Source organism: Convolutriloba macropyga, chromosome 12, assembly GCF_964194025.1.
Source record: "Convolutriloba macropyga chromosome 12, txConMacr16.3, whole genome shotgun sequence".
NCBI lineage: Eukaryota > Metazoa > Xenacoelomorpha > Acoela > Convolutidae > Convolutriloba > Convolutriloba macropyga.
This window is the reverse complement of record NC_134479.1, coordinates 10,366,207-10,383,132: the sequence shown is the minus strand read 5'-3', so window position 1 is coordinate 10,383,132 and position 16,926 is coordinate 10,366,207. Positions and strand designations below refer to the sequence as shown.

Genomic DNA, 16,926 nt, shown 5'->3' with positions numbered 1-16,926 from the left:
GCAATCCAACCGCTTGAGGGAAAATAGGAAAAATCGTGTAACATGTGATTTTATATTTTAAAAAAGAAAATGAAGAAGTTGCCGATTGGGTAGTTTTCATTTTGTTTTTTAAATTTTAAATCATGCAAATTATGCGTTTTTAAACAATTTGTTTTAATTAAGAAATTATTCGTGAAAAACTATTATTCTAAGCCATTTTTTACCAGCCATAACGATGATTAATATTTGATACCTTTTGTTTTATGAATGTATCTTTTTTTGTTTTGTATTTTAAAAAAGAAAATGAAGAAGTTGCCGATTGGGTAGTTTTCGTTTTGTTTTTTAAATTTAAAATCATGCAAATTATGCGTTTTTAAAGAATTTGTTTTAATTGAGAAATTATTTGTGAAAAACTATTATTCTAAGCCATTTTTACCAGCCATAACGATGATAAATATTTGATACCTTTTGTTTTATGAATGTATCTTGTTTGCGTACAAAGGTAACCCTGAGCTAAGTTTTGATACCACTTGACCTATATTAAAAAATTAACAATTTTGATTTATTTAAGAAAAACCACAAATTTAAGCAGAAAAATTGTCATTTTTTACCAATTCAAACAGCTATATATCCTTCAGGAAAAATTTTTATTGAGTGTGAATGGTTTTATTACTACCATTAGAAAAAGAAAAAGCTAAGCGGACTTTTGATTACACATAACCTATTATCGAAAATTAAGTTTTTGAGTTTTAAATTAAATCTTAAATTTTAATCTATTCTTAATACTTCAGCTTATTTATAAATTACCACTCCTTTCCTAATCTTAATACGTTAGTCTAATACGGCTATGTAAAACACTTGCTGACTTACTTCAACTAGAATCAGGAATCTACATTTGAATGGAAAATTCTAAAATCCATTAAATACTAGGAAGAGCAAAGCGCAGCCAACTGAACTTTTTCTAGAATATTTATACTACGTCATTCTATTTTAAGTAAAAATGATGTTATAAGAATTTTCCACATGTGTAAAGATCATTTTATGTGATAATTACATGTTGGGGTGACCCAACAAATAACAGATAAGTGCTTTTCAAAAATTTCTAATAATTGAATGCACTTATCTGCTAGTCCCAACTGCTTTTATACTAAGAACAAATTTTCATTCATTCATTCAGTTTCAATTTCAATTTTCCTGGTACCAACAATTTTGGTTGAAAATGATTGATTTCGTTTTGTGACATATATGCAACATGTGTTGAACTGTTCAACTTAACAAAACTTTTTGTGTGTGGTTCAGTTTCGTTGTTGGCTAATTTTTTGTGTGATAAAATTCATTACACACACTCCTATTTCGTTCCTAGCAAATTTTTTTTAAGTTCTTCATTTAAGTTTGTTAGAAATTTTGGAAAATTGTTGTGGGTAATATGTGCAATCCAACCGCTTGAGGGAAAATATGAAAAGTCGTGTAATATGTGATTTTATATTTTAAAAAAGAAAATGAAGAAGTTGCCGATTGGGTAGTTTTCATTTTGTTTTTAAATTTAAAATCATGCAAATTATGCGTTTTTTAACAATTTGTTTTGCGAGTGGTTGGATAGCACATATTACCCAGTACTTGAATTGTTGTCCCTACTAACACTTGGGTATTGCATAGACAATCTGGCATTTATTTACTTCATCTCTTGAAAGCCTTGATTTCGTATTTCTCGTTTTATGTTATAACAAAGGTAAATTTTGTAGAACTTAACAGTTTTGTGGAAAAAAGGCATAAAATCAAATTTGCCACCCAATAATTCATAACAGCTCTTTTTGTCAAATATAGCAGCCGTAACCCATTTTCAACCTTTCCTTCTTTGTTATGTGCTTTTGTCCTTGCAAAAATATTGACAAAATCGCTTCAAGCGTTTTGCTGATTTAGATTGAGCTGGTCCAATACAAATTAGTTCAAAACTCAAGAAGCATATAGTCTTTTTAGTGTTTGTCTAAGGCCTATGAGAGAGCGCCCAAGTTTTAAGTGTGTTTTTGTTGAAGGTTTTTTTGAAAAAAAACTTTTCACAAACGAATTTGACAATTTTCCTCTTTTGTAATAAAACTCAATTAATTTTTATTTTGGATTATTGCTCGGAGTGTTAATAATTTTTTAAATGTTTTCAACCTCTCTCAATCGCTTTTGAGCTCCTCAATCAATCACCATTGCCTATGTGAGTAACGATTTGGCAAAAGATTGTGTACATCTGTACTATTTCCTTTTGAATGAGTGAAAGTAAAGTATGTGTACACGCATTTTTAAAGGTATTTAGTGTTCAAATTGCAACAGTTGATATCAGGCAAAATGTCAGAGCCTAAGCAACTATGACATTGAATTCTTCGAGGTCACGTTCAAAGAAAAACATGACACTGTCATTAGACAAACAAGAGTTAACTTGTTGTTCAGATTTGATAACAGAGAGCCAAATGGGAAAATTGATATGAGGAAGTTTATACGACAAATTGCACTAAACTGTAAACAATTTTATAAAAATTCTTTTCGGTAACAAATAGTTTTTTATTAAAAATTTTAATAAAATCAAATTAACACCTGTATTTTTAAAACTGATATCAAGATAAAGATGATAACAATCAATATATTGATTGTTGTCATCTTTGTCTCAATAGCAAGAGCAAAATACAGGTTCTATTTTGAATTTAATACAAATATTTGAATTAAATTCAAAATAGATTGGGTAGTTTTCATTTTGTTTTTTTAAATTTAAAATCATGCAAATTATGCGTTTTTTAACAATTTGTTTTGCGAATGGTTGGATAGCACATATTACACACTACTTAAATTTTTTTCCTTACTAACACTTGGGTATTGCATGGACAATCTGGCATTTATTTACTTCATCTGTTGAAACTATTTTTTGAAAGCCTTGACTTCGTATTTCTCATTTTATGTTATACCAAAGGTAAATTTTGTAGAATTTAACAGTTTTGTGGAAAAAAGGCAAAAAATCAAAATTGCCACCCAATAATTCATAACAACTCATTTTGTCAAGTATAGCAGCCGTAACCCATTTTCAACCTTTCCTTCTTTGTCATGTAATTTTGTCCGAGCAAAAATATTGACGAAATCGCTTCAAGCGTTTTTCTGATTTAGTTTGAGCTGGTCCAATAAAAATTAGTTCAAAAATCAAGAAAAATATGGTCTTTTTAGTGTTTGTCTAAGGCCTATGAGAGGTGAAGGTTTTTTTTTGTAAAAAATTTTTTCACAAACGAATTTGACAATTTTCCTCTTTTGTAATGAAACTCAATTAATTTTTATTTTGGATTATTGCTCGGAGTGTTAATAATTTTTTAAATGTTTTCAACCTCACTCAATCGCTTTTGAGCTCCTCAATCAATCACCATTGCCTATGTGAGTAGCGATTTGGCAAAAGATTGTGTACATCTGTACTATTTCCTTTTGAATGAGTGAAAGTAAAGTATGTGTACACGCATTTTTAAAGGTATTTAGTGTTCAAAATGCAACAGTTGATATCAGGCAAAATGTCAGAGCCTAAGCAACTATGACATTGAATTCTTCGAGGTCACGTTCAAAGAAAAACATGACACTGTCATTAGACAAACAAGAGTTAACTTGTTGTTCAGATTTGCTAACAGAGAGCCAAATGGGAAAATTGATATGAGGAAGTTTTTACGACAAATTGCACTAAAGTTTAAAAAATATTATAAAAATTCTTTTCGGTAACAAATAGTTTTTTTTATTAAAAATTGCATTAAAATCAAATTAACACCTGTATTTTTGAACTTGATATCAAGATAAAGATGATAACAATCAATATATTGATTGTTGTCATCTTTGTCTCAATAGCAAGAACAAAAGGCAGGTTCTATTTTGAATTTAATACAAATATTTGAAAAAACGAGCTATCTGTCACTGAAAACAATATAAATTTTATTCAAAATGCCGTACCAACCTCCTCATATTATTTTTTACGTTTGCGTCTATGTTATCAGTGTCATGTTTTTAACTAAAATTGACCTCGAAGATATCAACGTCAAAGTTGCTTAGGTTCTAACATTTTGCTTGACACTAAGTGCTGCATTTTGAACACTAAATAAATTTAAAAATGAGAGTACACATACTTCACTGTCACCCATTAAAAGGAAATATTGCAGATGTTCAGAGCAAACAGATGTGAAGCAACTCTACATCTGAAGTTTCTATTTTTCCTCTAATACTTTATAAATGCAGCGGCATTTATGGTTTCAGCTAGATCTTATTCTCAGAATTTTTCGACTTTGTTCAAAACTGACAGAATGTGTTTTTGTCTAAATGTGTTTTTGCCTAAATGAGTTAAACATATAGAAATAATTTATAGTGACTGTCCCTGACTTGTGTCGCAGAGTAATTCAGCGCTGAACCAGCACATTTCAAGAATAAAAACTTAATTCAGTTCTGAAACATTGTATCTCCAGAATATTTTAGGTTTCTTTATGTGCAGTATTTCTTCATTATGATTAAATTGAGGCCATAGTGTTCGCCCAGGCTAAACTTATACTGTAATGTATGAAAATTACTCATACACCAAAATTAAGTCTGAGCAGAGTAATGTCATACTTTTGTAGCTTATAACTAGTAATTACTATAGTAGAATACATACTATTTATATTTAAGCTGGTTTGTAGGCTATTACAACAAAGCCCATTTAGCTCAGTGGTTATGACTTGCTACGCAAATTAAATGTTACAACTACCCGCGCGGAAGTTCGAATCGCATGGAAAGCAAACCTCTTTGGCGGGAGTTAAGCTGAACATATTATTTTTCATGAAGTAAATTTTACTCAAAAATCAGACTGGCCAGTGTAAATAGTGTCATGATCAGAGTACTGGCCATCCTAAAAAACAGAATGTCTTTAGACTGATTCAGCGCTGATTTGCTCTGCCACCAACCTCCGGGGTCCTCGGACGCAGTTTTTGTTTCAACTAAAGGTGTACTGTAAACCATAAAACGGACAATATATGAAACCTTATTAACCATAAGAAGTACAGTAATGTTACCATAAAAGATAAGGATCCCTATAAAAAGGGACAAAAATAATGGAAGCTTACTTATCATAAAATGAACCATATATGTTAACTTAGGAATCATCGCAAGATTTATAGAAAAAAAATAGTTGTGGCTTTTATGGGCCATATATGGCTCGCTTTATGGTACGTCAGATACCATATATATGGTTAGTTTTATGGTAAGTAAGGTAAAGCATATATATATATATATATATATATATACATATATATATATATATATATATATATATATATATATATATACACATATATATATATATATATATATATATATATATATATATATATATATATGCTTCGTTTTTTGGCAAGCAGGGTACCATATATGATTTTTTTATTGCAATTAGGGTACCATATATGGTTTTATTTTTAAAAAAATGGCATATATGATTCGTTTTATTTTAAGTAATGTATAAAATATGGTTTGTTTTAGTTTAAGTAATATACAATATATGGTTCTTTTATTTTAAGTAATGTATAAAATATGGTTTGTTTTAGTTTAAGTAATATACAATATATGGTTCGTTTTATTTTAAGTAATGTACCATATATGGTTCGTTTTGATTTAGGTGAGTAACCATATTGGTTAGTTTTTTTGTAAATAAGGTACCATATATGATTAATTTTATTGTAAGTAAGATACCATATATGGTTCGTTTTATTGTAAGTAAGGTACCATATATGGTTATTTTTATTGTAAGTAAGGTACCATATATGTTTCATTTTATTGTAAGTAAGGTACCATATATGGTTAGTGTTATTTTAAGTAAGGTACCATATATGGTTAGTTTTATTGTAAGTAAGGTACCATATATGGTTCGTTTTATTGTAAGTAAGGTACCATATATGGTTCGTTTTATGGTAGGAAAGCTTTATCAACCCGGGTCGTACACCTAGAAAAAATTGCAGTAATTTTGTACTGTTGCATCCCTAAAAGATTTTAAATTTTGTCATTGTACCTCATTTTAGGAATGATCCGCAGAAACTATAAGAAGTGCAGACACTCGCCATCCAACAACAAGACAATGTAAGACGGTCAATTGGCCTCTCATGTATTTGAGCAAGTGCTCTTCCTGACGATATTATCAAGTGTTGATGATGACAAACCACTCTTATTATTTCCCGGGTCAACGATTATACAACTTTCTTTGATTTCGTACTAGGTCATATATGATTCTTAGTAATCATACTAGGTCATATATGATTTGTATGAATTCTTGGTAGTCATACAAGGACCATATATGATTTCCTAGAAATCATACAGGGATCGTACAAAAAAATTAAAAGACTAAAAACTGTATAATTTTGATTTTCCATCGAAGTTGAAAAAATTTCTTGTATATCTTACATGGTCATATATGACACATAATACATGGACTGGTGCCACAAATTCTGGTAAAACGTAGTCAGAGGACATATCAAATTATTATATCGCATTTGCAATCCACAATTGATTCTTTGTGTGCGCTGAAAAAACTTTTTGGTTGCACGTATATAGAAAACGAATCAGACGTGATATGCATTTTTTTCTTCTTGGTTAATTTTTTTAACAAATGAGCGTTTATATGTATAAACTGGCTTCAGAATATGTCAAAAATTTTGTTATCTGTTTGGACTTTACTCTTTTATTTTGTGCCCATCTTGCAATTGATATTGTACGTTAGGGTCTTTTGGCGGATTGCAATGTGATGCCGGGGTATCATATGAGTGATGCCCTACCAAATAAAAACAAAAATCTTAAACGGTTAAAGATTTTCAAAAAATAGATGTATGATTCTTGGTATTCGTACTAGGATCATATATGATTTCTTGGTAATCATACAAGGATCATATATGATTTCATTGGTTTCATACAAGCATCGTACTAAGAAATCAAGTATGGACAGTATGAAATCATATATGATCCTTGTATGAAATCAAAGAAACTTCAACCCGGGTTGACTCTAGAAAAGTCAATTTAGTTACGTTATCCAAACAAGTGTTTTCTTGGTTTCCAAATAAGAGAGGCCTTTCTGGGAAAAAAATTTATCGAATCGAATAAGCAACAGGTTATCTCACATGCATTAGCAAACAGAAGCATGAAAGATGCGTCATCAGTAAAAAAGCAGCAAATTCTGTGGCAAAATTTCCAAAATACACCATCATTTAAGCGTCAAGAGGCTTTAACTTGCGGAATATATTCAGCTCACGTCTTAGATTTCGAACCTTTAAATTTAGTCTCAATTCCTTTTATTTCAGTCAATAACGAAGTTTTTCTTTTTTGTTGTGGAACAATGGCAGAAATGAGCTGCTCAGAGAAATTATGAGTTTGATATTTTCCGTTTTCCAAAAAGATCGCATCTACAGTCGTATAAAACTATTGGGGCACTTAGTGTTCAATAATAATAAAAATTATTAAGCTTGGATGATTTTTTTTGAAAAAACTTCAAAACAAGCACGAACTAGTCTTGTAACATGTGTTTCATGACATTATATGGAATTCTAAAGATCTAACAGAAAAGAAATAAAAGAGGGCACCAAAAATCTGCGTCCCAAAATTTAGGTTTCAAAATCAGACAAAGAAAACAAATATTTCATTCGTAAACAAGTGTTTCATAGTGTTCAACCAGTTTTGTTCTGACGCTGCAGGCATTAATTCTTTTTAAGCGTTTTGAATTTTGAACAAAGCATGCATGCTTTGTCACTTAATAAAGTGATCGTATGCTTCGAATCGTTTTTGTTTTCATGGTTCTCACAAAATTATGAGAGTTTTCTTTTCCATTCTGCAATTCTGCAAAATGCAGTATTCAAGGAATGAATCACTGATGACCTAGCAGAGTCAGTGACTCCAAAAGATTCAATAAAGATCTGACAAAATGGGAAAAAAATGCCGAAAAACCGATAAACAAAACTTTTCAGAAAAAAAAAACGAAATTGGAAAATTCAAATTAATCAACCAGGAAAAAAGTTAAGATAAACAATACTATAAAATTTATCAGTTACAAAAAATTACAATTCGTTACTACAAAGCATGCGGGGAGCACATTGAGGAAAACTGAAAAAGTAAGATGCAAGTGAATATCATCAGACTCATGTGTACATCCATTGAAGTAATCATCAGATTGACATTCACCTAAAATTTTGCATATTTTGAAACTAGCACTCTCAGTTGAAGCTGCTTTCAAAGCTTTTCTGGCATTTCTGGGATGAAAGTATAGCGCGATTGCTCGCGGAAATTGACTAAACACAATTGTCTTTTAAGACAACAAAAAGGTTTACAAAATGTTTTCTAATATTCTTTCCTTCTTCGTTTTATAAAGTTTTGGCGTCTTCTATTTACATTTTCTAGAATTTCGTGTACTATAACCTTTTTTGTTTTGGATTTTTTTGGAAGCCTGTTGACCTAAAAAACTATGATAGTAACTAAGAAAAAGATGAAGGGATCGTGAATAGGAAAAAGTTATTGTTCTCTGTTTTTCCCAGTCTTTAAGCCTGCCAAAATTTCTAAAAGACGACCTCACGTATATATAATCCCATTTTGAAAAACTGCTGGATCAACGAATAAGTGAGTCTTTGAAAAACGGTGGGTGCTACTTCATGTGACTACTATATTTATTTTTAGTCCTAGAAAGTTGCAACTGAATGTCCGATAAAATCGAGCATGCAATCTAATTGTCCTAACTAAACTTCAGCTTAAGCTTTGTCTTATGAAACGTTCAAAACTCACCCACTTGTTGCATTTTGTAACTCTACTCTTAGAAAATTATCAAATAGAGTATCGAAAACTTCGCTTACTCACTCGAAGTTTGTCACATGCTCAACATAAAATGTCACTTTTTATCGCTATCTACTCTACTGTACGTTTACAGGTGGGTTTTAGTCTTTTTGTACTTTTGTTTATGCTTATTAAGCGTGAAATAACAAAAAATGCATCCATAATAAACGCTAAGAAATTTACATTGATCCATTGCTTTGAGTTTATGCCAATGATTGTTTTGTGTCGCTATATACCAAAATATTCCTCCAGTTGCAGAGACACAAACAAAACAATCTTCCGAAAGATATCGATTTGGAAACAAATAAATAACTTATCACATTTTCATTTACTCTTCAAATAGAAATGAGTGAAAAACGCAATTTAAATGGAGGAGGCGGTGCTAGAGAAACAACTTACGTTAGCAACGCAATGCGGCAAAATGAAGTATTCGAGAAGAAATTTCAGCAATCAATTCCGACTTTCGATCGAAACAGAAATGTGCAAATTGTTAATGACGAGTTCAAAATTTGGGATGTTCGACTCAACAATAATGGAAAATTTAACAGGTAAAATTAGATTTCATTATCCAGTCACGTTTTTTGGAACATTTTTGTTATTTTCGTTTTAGCTGGTACAAAAAATATTTTTAACTGGCTCAGGAAAAGTTGCTTATATGTGGCTATTCGTTTTGATGTGGTATATTGTTTTGATGGACTTGTAACTAAGATTTAGAACTTATTTTTAATTACAGAAAGTAATTAACCAGCTTTTAGAAACGAATATCAGCGATCATAATGAACTATCCGAGATTATAATTAGTATAAGACTCCTTTTTCTAAAAAGTATTTGAAGTTAGGCCTCTAAAAAAAATTTGAAAGAGTACTTTCTGGAGTGTTCTTTTTTTCATTCAAAACTTTTAATGTTACAAATTTAACTAAAGGTCAAGCACTTATATATTAATCTATATTAAGAACCAAATCACTTTGTATCATATAAAAATTTAAATTACATATATTTTCTACCCCCCCCCCCCGAAAAAAATTGTCGAATCATATTCTACCACCTCACCTAGGGTACGGATAGTTCAAGTTTCTATTTATGCGTCCTAACAGCGCTTGAAAATATTGACAACCTATTTCGACAATGTGTTTCGAAAGAATTAGGGGGGGGGGGGGGTACTTCGTGAAATTGAAATACTCAATTCTCCTCTGTGTCTTAGGTCACGAGTGATGACATTCTACAAAGAACCAGAAATGCGTGATCAAAACCAAAAGTCAATCGACCACAGAATTCTTCGCCAGGGTCAGAAACGATACAGACCTCCGTTATCCTATCGAAAGCTGGAAAAACTATCAGAGTTGAGCTATAAATGTCCTGAAATTGACAATGTTGAATTTTACGCAAAAGCGAAAACTTTAACACACGTAATGGCGCTAGCTGAACGAAACCAAAAACTCATGAACAAAGCTAACAAGGAAAAAGAAAACAATAAAAAAGCTTCAAAAATTTACACTTTGAGAAATCAAACTTTGCCTTTTCCGTTAATGAAACCCAGTTTAACCCCCGAAGACGTACAGAAGAACCAGCGTGATAAACCTGAAAATTTGGTGAAGTTCAAACCAATTTTGACCCGAAAACTGGCAAAAGAAGACCACGAATTGAAATTGAGGAGAATTGATTTGAAGAAAGTCGGGTTAGTGGAAAAGTTGAAGGAGGATTTCGTGAAGGATGCGATGGAAAACAGAGAAAGGACGAGAAGTCACGTGACTGATCAAAAGGTAGTAATTAGTGGTTGAAATTTTAATATGAAGAAAATTAGGAGTTCCTGACGCAAAGTTGTATTGGGTCTTTCCCATTATAGCCCCCCACCCACAAAATTATGGCCCCCCATCATGGTATGTTTAGGTATAGGTGTTCTGACCACTAGGCGGGGGGGGGGGGGGGGGGGGGCTATAATGACAAAGACCCGTTGTTTCAAGTAGTCTTATGGGATTTTGGATAAGTCAGATTGAAATTTTGGACAATTCGAGACCACAGGCCGCAATTGCAATTTTTTACATAGTAAGGTGCTGTTCCTATACATGTTTTTTTTTTTTGGGGGGGGGGGGGGGGGGGTGGGGGTTGAAAAACGTCACGGTGGTGAGTGCGATGGAGCCATGGCAATTATAATCAACGTAATCTCCACATATGAAAGTCAAGGCAACAAAAATACGATCCCCCTTTTCTATTTGTGCCCTCCCCCCGCTTAGTGGGGTGTATATTATTTGCACCCCAAGCGCAAGTTTCACATTTTTACATAACGATTAACTATGTAATGGCACTATGTAATGGTGCTATAATGAATGTATCTAGGGGGTTCATAACGTATTGGGGGCACAAGCGGATGTAATCCAAAAATATGTAGAAAAATTAGCTTGAGGTTTTAATATCAAAATATCTAGGGTGTGAGATATAGAGATGAAATAGTAACCTGGACGGGAAAAACATTGTTGCTTTTGCCCAATCTGAAAAGACCGGTCGAGTAACTTTTCTGTTCTTCAGGTAATTTTGGAGTTCCACGATTGCAAGCGAATGGAATTCAGAGGAATAGACCCAGTGAAGCTCAAAATGGAGAAATTGGAGGCGGACATGGGAATCCACCCGAATGCAGGTGGAAGTCGGAAGAACTTCACCCGAGTGTCCACTTTTAGAGGTCTAGTGAGACATGTTATGAACATCATGAGGTGGACTAGAGCTCTGAGTCTGAACAGGACAGCTGAGATCAGATGGGAGGCTGTCAGAAAAAAAATGCCATTTGTGAGTTCTTAAAAAATAATCTTAAAAAAGTACTTTCTTTTGGCCGATAGAAAAATTTTATGAAAAAACTAACCTGAGTTGGGGCTTAAGTCAAAATCAAGTATACGTGGTGTTGCTAAACCGATCAAAGCTTGAAATTAACAATTGCGTGCATTTAAAATGAAAAAAATCAAGGAAAAATGAAAAAAAAAATAACTTTGCGCAAAAGTTGGTTCGCGTAATACCCAGGTCGAGGTGGCCAGACCGAATTGAGCTCTGATCAGACCATCTTCGAACGCACACATGTTCTCGGTGCGCTCGAGTAACATGGTCTGGAAAAGGCTTCGAGCGCACTTTTGTCTGGACAATGGTCTGAAACTTGCCTGATCAGAGGTCACTTTGGTCTGGCACGGTCTGATCAGAGGCAGTTTCCAGCGCACACTAGTCTGATCAGAGGCCAATTCGAGCGTTCACTATTCTGACCACAGGCCAAGTCGAGCACACTTTTTTCAAATTTTTTTCTTTTCACTAAAATTTGTTGCCTCTGGTAAGAGTCAATAAAAAAGCAGCATTCCGATCAGAACTCCATCTGAAAATCTGATGGCTTTGATCAGAACCAAGGAGTCCAGCTGATAGCAATTGCCGCTCACCCATGAAAAGATTTGGAATCAAAGTAGATCAAGACGTTTTTATGCAAAGCTGTCTAAGTTCATTTATTCAGTTAGAAAGATGATTTAATGGCATACTAAAAAAATATTGGCCACTTTTTTGCTTTATTTTCATTAGCAATACTTTAAGAATTTGCTTTTCCTGAGCTGAATATAAGATTGATAACATCGATTTTCTTGAAATGAATTTATTATGGCGATATTGAGAGAATTGTTCATGTTAAAAATTATTCTCTGATCAGACTGTTTTGAACGCACGTTAGTCTAAACGGAAGCAACTTCGAGCGCATTTTTGTCTGATCAGAGGTGATTTTGAGTGCACTTTAGTCTGATCATAGGCTATTTTGAGCGCACTTCACTCTGATCAGAGGCGGATTCGAGCGCACAATAGTCTGATCAGAGGAGGTTTTTGAGCGCGCTTTAAGCGCACACGGAACTTCGAGCGCACGATAGTCTAATCAGAGGACACTTCAGTCTGGGTTGTTCTGATCAGAGGTCGCTTTTGTCTGGGACGGTCTGATCAGAAACCATTTTGGTCTGGACCTCAGCCTGGGTATCAATTTTTAAAGAGGTAAATAGATTAATCATCATAATTTATCGTCCAAAAATTGTTACCTTGACCTTATTTACAATTGTGTGAGCTTATTTTCTGGAATCAAGTCTGGAAATATTATCTTAAAAAACAACGAATAATCCTAAAGCAACAATTTGTTTCTTAGAGTTCAACAACTAGGTGGATCAATTTTCGGCAATCTTGACAGATATTGGATCTTACAAAAGCCATGAACTCTATTTTACTTGCAATCCTGGATAAAATACATGTTAAGAATTTCATGGCGGTGAATTAATTATGATTCATATGTTTCTTCACAACCACAGACAGAAAATGGAAGGCCTTTTTCTCGAACTAATTTATCATAGACTACACCATTGAAAAATTTCTAGCTAAGCTGATCCTTCCTCTCACCCTAAACGACTTCTCGAAGAGTGTAAACAAACAGAATAACTAAAATTAGGTACAAGTTTTTTATTCAAAATTACATTGCGATGAAACAAAAACACTTCAACTAAACGATCATTCTGTCATGGCCCAAACATGGCCAGAAAAATGATGATTTTGCATGATATTTCTAGGCAAAGCAAAAATCTCTATTGTTTTTCGAAATCTAGCTAGATTGTACAAGATAATCAATCATCCTCTTCCTCTATAACCAGTTTTCATGGATTTTCGTTGGTATTCATTGATTTTCTGTTGCCGACATCAATAAATTTACGATGTTTACATAGGCAGATCTTTAGTATTTTATTTTCAGTTAAATAAACTGGTCCTGTAAAAATAAACGACTGTAAAACTGGTCCTTTTTCGGATTGCGTCCACGTGAACCGCCTACCAAAGAACCGCCTACTTGACTGGAAGCAGCTTTTTTATGCACATCTCTTATTAGCTGTTCTTTGGTTCGGTACTGTTCCTCAAGTATCAATCTCGGTAGCTCAGTTTACGTTGAACAAGTATTGCTTCTTGTCAATTTAAGCAAAGTTTGTTTTATGCGCACTAAATCATTAGACTCAAAATACATTAGAGGTTTTTTTGGTCTTGGAGATTGTTTTTTTCTGGTGCATCAACCTGGGATGATTTCTATATAAAATAGCCAAAATGGAGCTCATGTTAAGCCATCCTAAACACAATACTTAAGATCTTTAATGATTCTAAATACGAACGGCAATTTGTGTGCGTCTGAAATCAGACTTGGATTTAGAATGCCAAGTTTAAAAATTAACATAATCATAGCTCTGAATCACTAATGTGAAGTGACACTTGTAATTAGACTTGCCCAGTAATGAAATGGACTTGGCGTTAGGTCCGGACGTGTTCCAATCATCTTACTCCTGTTAATATCCATCTCATTAAGCATGAGAATTTAGATACCATTATCAAGGATGCGAAAAGTTTTAGTGGCACAGGTTTGAACAGATGTAAGTTACAAGTAAATTAGAAATAGTCTCGCAAATAAACCCGGGTCGAGGTTTTAGGGTATTTTTTTGTAAGAAATGCGGTGAATGCGGTGAATTTTTGTAAGAAATGCGGTGAAAGCGGTGAATGCGGTGAAAAAAAATAATTCACCACATCTCACCGCATTTCTTACAAAAATTCACCGCAAAATTCAACGCATTTCTTACAAAACTTCACCGCATCAATTTTTGTGGCAAAATAATGTAAGAAATGCGGTGAAAGCGGTGAATGCGGTGAAAAAAAATAATTCACCACATTTCACCGCATTTCTTACAAAAATTCACCGCGAAATTCACCGCATTTCTTACAAAAATTCACCGCATATGTTTTCCAAAGTTTACTCAATCTGATTTAAATTCACAAGAAATTTCGAAGATGTAAGTGAAAGTTGGCGCAGTGGACTAAGCAATGGAGGGCATGCACGAGGTCAGAGGTTTGAACCCATGTGGGGACAAATCTTTTTTGTAAGAATACTGACAACGCGGTGAAAATAAATAATTCACCGCGATTCACCGCATTCACCGCAATAAGATGTAAGAAATACGCGGTGAAAATTATTTTTTTTCACCGCATTTCACCGCATTTCTTACGAAAATTCACCGCCAAACCTCGACCCGGGAATTGATTGAAATTTTTCATTTAAAAGGCCACATTTATGACCCGAAGATAAATTTATATTACAAAACCATACTCTCTATGTCTTTACATATAGTGTTAGAAGGTTGATAGACCAACCTTATGTAAATTGTGCATAAGGTAACTTTGACACATAGCTTGACAAGAAGCTCTTCTTGTTCAACTTATATTTGGCGAGAAATGAAGCCCTGAGGAGCAAGAAAAAACATGAGAATGGGTTATAAGACCTATCCAAGTTCGCGGTCTTAAGACCAGTTGGTGTAATGGTTGGCACAGTACGCTTGCATGTAAGAGATGCTGGTTCGAATACAGTACTGATCCATTTTCACAGTAGTTAGTCCTGCTTAGATCCCCTAACTTATATTTTGTAAGGAACATGGTGGTCAACTCGGGTGTTCATTGCCTAAAGTTTTTGCTTGCTCTTAATCCTATCTTTCATTTGACAGAGATTCGACAGACATTCTGCATCGAACAGAAGACAACTTGAGGGAGAAGGAGAACTCGAAGAGTCCAAAGTCTTGGACTATATCGAAGACCAGCCATGTCTGGACTCGATGCGGCATTGTAGAACCGTCCGATTCTCGTCCAATCAGAACGCTTTGGTGAAGGCCTCGTTGGAACGGGAACCTTTCGGGTCTCATTCAGATTTTCTGGTATTGAAACGCACAGTAGCTCCAATTTATACGAATGACGAGAAACGGTTGCACAGTTTAATGTACAGTTCAATTGGAGGAATTTCGTCCAATAAATCGAACACAGCGTCATTTGAAGTCCATGATCAGAGTCAATCGTCATTTTTGCCTCCAATCATGGGTACAACAAGATAACCGACGATAGAAAATATTTTTCGGACCTTTTCCCTTTGTGCCCCCCCCCCCCAGTACGTTAAGCTCCCCCCCCCCACCCAGTACGTTATGCTCCCTCCAGTTACACAGCACGTGTCATTACATGTTAAATCATAATGTAAAAATATGGCACGTGCGTTTGGGGGGGGGGGTGCGAATAATATGCACCCACTAAGCTGGGGGAGGGGAACAAACGGAAAAGATCCTATTTTTCTATAGTGAAGAACGAACAATGAATTGCTAAATGAATTGTTAAAGATCATCTCCGATCAATGTTGCGATATCTTCGGTTCTAATTTCTATTGTAATCTCTACTTAGCTCCATGAAAATTTATACTAACGGTTTTGCTGTTATTTTGACAATTAAGCCAGTTTTTAAAAAATAAATCTCAAAAATGTTTTAAAGTAGGCGTAAAAATCTAAATGCTATTGGAGAACCAGAATGATGCCAGAAAAAAGCGTGCAAGATTGAACAAAAAATCATTGCTTTTCTAAAGAAACAATATTAGTGTTTCCCAAACAATGTGAGAGAGACCCGAAGAGGGCTCTTTTACAGCATTAAGGGTTCTATAGAGAGGGCTATTTATTTCTTACCTAGCTCTAAGAGAGTGACCTGTTATCGGAAACAATTAAAGTAAACTTATAACGATTATAACGATAATATAAATATATGCTACGGGAGTCAAAAGTACATGATATAAAAAATCTAGAGACTGACTAGAGCTAAAAAATAACTGCTACTTAAAAGATAATAGAGACACATGACATAATCTGCACGGACAGCCAGTCTCTCTGCGCCGCACTTAAAAAGAGGAGTGGAAGCAACTCCGTCATGCGCGCCTACCTAGACAGTCACAAACCAATGGATCCCGGGACACACAGACGTCTCCGGAAAGGAAATCGCTGGCTCAGAGTCTCAAAAAGCGGCAAACACCGCAGAAACAGAGCCAGAACCGACAAAACTTTGTGCTGCTCTAAGTTGCATCCGCAGAACATTCTGAGACCCCGAGCTGTCCCATCATCATGCCTGAGAACCTACAAAGTCGGAAGCAAAAACTATCATATGCAAAAAGGAAACCATCCTCCTCGCGCAACTCCGGAGTGGACACTGCAAACTCCTGAAAGTCTACGTCAATCAAATGGACCCCAGGGTTGACCTGACGTGCCCCTTGTGTGCTCAAGAGCCACACACATTAGAACA

General features: G+C 34.2%; 1 protein-coding gene across 1 annotated transcript; it reads left to right on the top strand.

Moving 5' to 3' along the window:
• Positions 1-6,030: 6,030 nt before the first annotated feature.
• On the top strand, positions 6,031-15,769 carry LOC142350609 (uncharacterized). Its single transcript, XM_075402499.1, has 5 exons — positions 6,031-6,081; positions 9,011-9,356; positions 10,010-10,568; positions 11,332-11,586; positions 15,327-15,769. The coding sequence occupies exons 2-5, from the start codon at positions 9,154-9,156 to the stop codon at positions 15,705-15,707; spliced, it is 1,398 nt and encodes a 465-aa protein (XP_075258614.1). The 5' UTR covers positions 6,031-6,081; positions 9,011-9,153; the 3' UTR covers positions 15,708-15,769.
• The last annotated feature ends 1,157 nt before the right edge of the window (positions 15,770-16,926 follow it).

Bases quoted from the DNA above. Each gene is read 5' to 3' on its own strand.
- LOC142350609 (XM_075402499.1), top strand. From the start codon at position 9,154: ATGAGTGAAAAACGCAATTTAAATGGAGGAGGCGGTGCTAGAGAAACA. The intron at 9,357-10,009 runs GTAAAATTAGAT...TCTGTGTCTTAG, and splicing joins AATAATGGAAAATTTAACAG to GTCACGAGTGATGACATTCT. The intron at 10,569-11,331 runs GTAGTAATTAGT...TCTGTTCTTCAG, and splicing joins GTCACGTGACTGATCAAAAG to GTAATTTTGGAGTTCCACGA.